The sequence below is a fragment of the Salvelinus sp. IW2-2015 genome, linkage group LG11 (assembly GCF_002910315.2).
Source record: "Salvelinus sp. IW2-2015 linkage group LG11, ASM291031v2, whole genome shotgun sequence".
Taxonomy (NCBI): Eukaryota; Metazoa; Chordata; class Actinopteri; order Salmoniformes; family Salmonidae; genus Salvelinus; species Salvelinus sp. IW2-2015.
Genome location: NC_036851.1, coordinates 47,382,827 through 47,389,387, shown reverse-complemented (window position 1 = coordinate 47,389,387; position 6,561 = coordinate 47,382,827). Strand labels below are relative to the sequence as shown.

General features: G+C 40.8%; 1 protein-coding gene across 3 annotated transcripts in view; it reads right to left on the bottom strand.

Annotated features, from left to right (window-relative positions):
• LOC111970503 (protein phosphatase 1 regulatory subunit 1A-like) overlaps window positions 1-6,561 on the bottom strand; it is a 48,457-nt gene that overhangs the window by 21,491 nt on the left and 20,405 nt on the right. For all 3 annotated transcript variants that reach the window (XM_023997290.2, XM_023997288.2, XM_023997289.2), the window contains exon 2: window positions 447-507. In XM_023997290.2, coding sequence (XP_023853058.1) covers window positions 447-507 — 61 coding nt within the window. The remainder of the gene's footprint in view (window positions 1-446; window positions 508-6,561) is intronic.

Here is a 6,561-nt window from a genome sequence, read left to right as displayed (position 1 = left end):
AGATGCTATAGGACTATTATACTGAACACAGCTGTAGACTCGGGGAGGGTAGGGGAGGTATAATATAAAGGTAGGAGGGTAGGGGAGGTATAATATAAAGGTAGGAGGGTAGGGGAGGTATAATATAAAGGTAGGAGGATAGGGGAGGTATAATATAAAGGTAGGAGGATAGGGGAGGTATAATATAACTAGATTATAATACATAATAAATTGCTTCACTGTGCGTCTGCCTCTGCATTGCTGCTCTTTGGAGTTTTACGCTGAGTCCTTTTTACTTTGTGATGACTGCTAACGTTAAAGGGCTTCATAAAATACGTTTGATTGATTGATCTGCTGCCAGCGGACCAGTAGACTGAAGACGGGCAGAAGACACATTTCAGTTCCACACAGAAATGGGCGCTAGAGTAGGCCCATGTATTAAAGTGAATAAGATGCTATTTAGTTACCTGGAGAAGACTGGTCACTGGAAGCTACCAGAGTAGCAGGGGTGGGCCGACGTCTTCTGATCTGGAGAGAAACACACAGCACTGACATCACTATTCAAGAAATCGAGAAAAAGTACATTATGAAACCAAGTAAAACACAATAAGATTTTGTGGTGGTGGTGTTTGCTTAGAGCTAGAATGAAGATGTGTTGTGGGGTTATAAAAGACTCCAACAACAGTATTGCACCCACACAAACAGCTGACCTCATCCTCAACTCCCTCAGTTGCACAGACACACACACATACACACACACATACACACACACATACACACACACCAGCAGTTCTGAGCTGTAGCTGCCAGCCTTGCTGAGTAAGGACGAAAGACATGTGAGGTCCAATCCTAATGTTGCTTCTAAATGCTGAAATCTGCAATTACAAAACAGTCTAGTTTGCTTTCTGTTCACAGCCAGTATCCCACACACTGTTATTTATGTGTATATTGTACTGGAGTGACAAAAACAGTCAGCACCATGATGATAGTTTTAGAGGCAGAGTTAGGAGAGCTTCTTCACCTGATGTTTATCACTATTTTTCTCTGATTTAAGTATAGCCTACATGTCAGGAAGACAAGATRGAATTCATAGAACAACACAGTTGCAAAACTCCTAACCCATCCGAGGTTGGGATACAAAACAGTCCACACACAGAAACAAGAACCGGAGGCTGAGTTCACACAGGCAGCCCAATTCTGATGTTTTATTGGCAAAAGAGTTGATCCGATTGGGTCAAAAAAACAATTAGTGGGAAAATATCATAATTGGGGCAGCCCGTGTAAACACAGCCTCTGAAAATCTTTGAAATGCATATGTTACTACTGCAGAAAATGCTTACCTAATGAGAGTCTTGCTCTGCTTTCTTAGTGAACGATAAGGGTTTATTTAATAGGGACTCATTATGGGATTCGATGTCATCTCCTTGATGACGTACTGCTCACTAGTCAATGTTATCTCCTTGATGACACACTGCTGCTCACTAGCCAATGTTATCTCCTTAATAATACACTGCTCACTAGTCAATGTAATCTCCTTGATGACGCACTGCTCATTAGTCAAAGTTATCTCCTTGAATGACACACTGCTCATTAGTCAATGTTATTTCTTTGATGACACACTGCTCATTAGTCAACGTTATCTCCTGAATGACACACTGCTCATTAGTCAACGTTATCTCCTTGAATGACACACTGCTCATTAGTCAACGTTATCTCCTTGAATGACACACTGCTCATTAGTCAACGTTATCTCCTTGAATGACACACTACTTACTCAGTAGTCAATGGGTTGTTTTGCACCAATGAAAACAAGTGATAAACAACAATACATTTAAACGATGTGCAGGTGTGGTTGGAAGCCCAAGGGCTGAAATGAACAGATAACAAAACCACTAATTATAAATATATAAATTAATTGATCAGTAAAAATGTTTTGTTTAAATGTGTGTGCACATTTGTGCATGTGAGTGTGTGAGAGTAAGGCTATATGGGGAGATTATTGAGTAGTTTGGTTCATCAGACTGACCTCCAGTTTTCTCTTGAAGTTTTTGAAGGAGATTGAGGTTTCGGCATAATAATTCCAGAGTATGGTACCTCTGTATTTATCTCCTTGATGACACACTGCTAATTGTGACCAAAAGAGGATTCATTTCCTTTCACACACAGCCAGAGAAAGACTGTGTATAAGAAGCAACATCTCTCTTTCTTTCGGTCTATCTTTCATACCAGATGGAGAGACTATGAAAGCATATTTGGGTCCTTGAAAAGCCAGGTATTAAACCCATGTCTTTTTATTGCTGTTAGAAGTGTCCCACTGGGCCAACACTGTGGTCAGTGTTTTCACTTTTACAGGAACATTGCTCACCTCATATCCTGTCTGTCGAGGATATAAAGGTTTCTTTTTTTGTTTGCTTGTGTCAATACATTTTCATGTTCACCCACCTCGCAGCTGAAGAGCTACTCCAGTACCGCTCTCCTCAGGATTCCTTCCAGCCCTCCAACCCTCCAACCCTCCAGCCCTCCAACACTCCAGCCTTCCAGCCCTCCAGCCCTCCAGCCCTCCAGTCTTCCAGCCCTCCAGCCCTCCAACCCTCCAACCCTCCAGCCCTCCAGCCCTTCAACCCTCCAGCCCTCCAGCCTTCCAGCCCTCCAGCCCTCCAACCCTCCAACCCTCCAGCCCTCCAACCCTCCAGCCCTCCAACCCTCCAGCCCTCCAACCCTCCAACCCTCCAGCCCTCCAGCCCTCCAGCCCTCCAGCCTTCCAGCCCTCCAGCCCTCCAGCCCTCCAACCCTCCAGCCCTCCAACCCTCCAGCCCTCCAGCCCTCCAACCCTCCAACCTCCAGCCCTCCAACCCTCCAGCCCTCCAGCCCTCCAGCCTTTCAACCCTCCAGCCCTCCAGCCCTCCAGCTCTCCAACCCTCCAGCCTCCAGCCCTCCAGCCCTCCAACCTCCAACCCTCCAGCCCTCCAACCCTCCAGCCCTCCAGCTCTCCAACCCTCCAGCCCTCCAGCCCTCCAGCTCTCCAACCCTCCAGCCCTCAGCCCTCCTGCTTCCAACCCTCCAGCCCTCCAGCCCTCCAGCTCTCCAACCCTCCAGCCCTCCAGCCCTTTTAATTTGCTGTTTTATGATTTGTTATAATCTTGAGAATTCTATGTTTTTTACTAGATGACTTGTAGTTTTTCATGTTGCCTGTCTGTAATTTTTGTAATGACTTGGTGCTGCCTATCTTGGCCAGGACGCTCTTGAAAAAGAGATTTCAAATCTCAATGAGCCTTTCCTGGTGAAACAAAGGTTAAATAAATAAATAAAAACACCATACTTACCACACCTCAATATCATATCTACCATACCATACCTCAACAACATACCATATCTTACCTGAATACCATACCATGTCTTACCATCAATGCCATTCCTTATCTTACCATATAATACCGCACATATCTTACCATACTATTCCTCAATACCATACCATACCGCATATCAAATCTTATCATACTATACCTCATTACCATACCATATATTTTATTTAACCTTTATTTAACTAGGCAAGTCAGTTAAGAACAAATTCTTATTTTCATTGACGACCTAGGAACAGTGGGTTAACTGCCTTGTTCAGGGGCAGAACGGCAGATTTTTACCTTGTCAGCTCAGGGACTCGATCTAGCAACCTTTTGGTTACTGGCCCAACGCTCTAACCACTAGGCTWCCTGCCGCCCCATATCTTACAATACTATACCTTAATATCATACCATACCTTAATATCATACCATATCTTACCATACAATACCTCAATACCATACAATACCTCAATACCATACCATATCTTACTATACCATACCTCAATACCATACCATCTAGTAAAAACCATAGAATTCACAAGAGTATAACAAAATCAAAAACAGCAAATTAAAAACTTTGACAGGTCAGGGAATCAGTCTCAAGATCATTCATCAATGATTTAAAAATACCAATCGGGACAAGTTCTTCCAGTTTAAAAGTATTTTGYAAGGCGTTCCAAGACGATGGCACAGAGTACACAAAAGCCCTTTTACCAAATTCAGTTCGGACATTTGGAACAGTTAGCAGGATAAAGTCCAGTGAACGAAGAGAGTACCCACCACATTTCTGAACAATAAAAATGCCCAAATAAAAAGGTAGTAAACCCAAAATGGCTTTGTAAATAAAAGTATACCAGTGACTGAGCCTACGAGTGACTAGAGAAGGCCAGCCAACCCTGGTATACAAAGTGCAGTGGTGCGTAAGGGTTTTGCAGTTTAAMATAAATCTCAAAGTGCCATGGTAAAGGGTGTCAATTGATCTCAAACACTGAGCGGAAGCATTCATATATAAAATATCCCCATAGTCTAGTAAAGGCATAAATGTAGCTGATACTAGCCTCATTCTGGCTTCAAAAGAAAACAGGCCTTATTCCTAAAATAAAATCCCAATTTCAGCTTAAATGTTTTGTTAGTTGTTGAATATGCAATTTAAAAAAGAAGCCGTCATCAATTAAAATTCCTAGATATTTATATGAGGTTACAGTCTCAATCTCAATGCCCTGACAGGTAGTAATAGGTGAAAAGTTCAGAGGTCTATTTCTTTCTTTAGAAAACACCATTAGTTTAGTTTTGTCAGTATTGAGGATAAGCTTCAATTGACACAAGGTATGTTGAACAGTATAAAAAGCATTTTGCAAGTTCTGGAAAGCTTTTGTAAGAGACGAGGCACAACAGTAAATAACAGTATCATCAGCATAAAAATGAAGTTGCGCATTTTGGAYGTTTTTGTCTAAATTATTTATATAAATAGTGAATAAGAGAGGACCAAGTACAGAGCCTTGTGGCACACCATTACATACAGACAATTTAACAGACACGAGCCCATCAAATTGAGTGCACTGAGTTCTATCAAACAGATAGTTAGCAAACCATGCAACTGCATGCTCCGAAAGATCTACACTCAACAATCTCTGCCTTAGTATAGCATGATCAACTGTATCAAAAGCCTTAGAGAGATCAATAAAAAGTGAGACACAGTGCTGTTTTTTGTCAAGGGCTTCAGTGATATCATTTAAAACCTTCATAGCTTCTGTAATTGTGCTATGCTTCTTCCTGAAGCCCGATTGGTACATTGATAAAATAGAGTTAGTAAATAAAAACTATTTTAGCTGTTCACTCACAAGGGTTTCAAGTATTTTCACCAGGGGTGACAGCTTTGAGATTGGCCTATAATTATTTAAAAGAGTTGGATCTCCCHCTTTTAAAAGTGGTAGGATAAATACTGATTTCCAGATCTTTGGAATTTCATTACATTCCAGGGTTAGATTGAACATATATGTAAGTCGTTCAGCTATCTCTTATAAAATGGGTAAAAATTATGTATAGTAACCCTAGGTGTAAAATAGTAAATAATGGCTACATCTCAGAAAGTTTTAAACTATCTAGAGGAGTAAAACAAGGTTGTCCACTATCGGCATATCTATTTATTATTGCCATCGAAATGTTAGCTGTTAAAATTAGATCAAACATTAATATTAAGGGATTAGAAATCCAGGGCCTAAAAACTAAGGTGTCATTGTACGCTGATGATTCATGTTTTCTTTTAAAACCACAACTAGAATCTCTCCACGGCCTCTTAGAGGATCTAGATACATTTGCTATCCTCTCTGGATTAAAACCAAATTATGATAAATGTACCATACTATTGTAGGTATGTGTATGTATATATGTGTATTATGTTATTGCTATATCGTGAATGGATTATATATATTTACCACAAAAAGTATGGGATTGGAATGATCGAGAGCGAATTATATGGCACAACATTCTCCGGGATATCTGAAGCTGATCGCACCCGCCGGAAAAAAAAAAAATAAAAATAAAATATAATAAATAATAATAATAATAAGTCGTTTCAGCTTATGAAAATCAGTCTGCCAAATTTAAAAAGCAGGGATCCAAAAGAATTAGGACCTGCAGGCTTTCTCTGATCTAAGGATTTCAGGGCTTTTATGTACCACCTGCACTGAGAATGGCAATAAAGCTAAAAGTTTGAACAGCTCTCACTGGTTTCATCCACACAGGGTTGTACATAGACAGAGGACACTGAATCAAACAGCCTACCAGATGATACAAAGTGCTCATTGAAACAATTCAGCATTTTCAGTTTGTCATATACAGCAACAAAGTCCCTTCAATACACATGACGGTAATTCATTAACATTACTGTTACCTCAGACATAGACTTAATAGCCCTTCCAAGACTTTCTAGGGTCATCCAGGTTAATCAGTGGTAACAGACATAAAAATATTCAGACTTGGCTTCTGAGAAGAAAGAACACTTGTTTCGCAATCTGCCTAAAATAAGCCAATCAGCATCAGAACCTGATTTCCTTGCTTTTAGCCCAGGCTAGACTACGGGCGTGAATAATACAGCTCAGAAGAAAACCATGGATGAATCCCGCTTTAACTCTGAACCTGCGGAATGGGGCATGGTTTGTTTACTATTTGGGAAAAACCAATCATGAAAGATTTCAGGCAGTTTCCAATCAGGGATAAGCTCAATCTTGCTCCAAGTTCA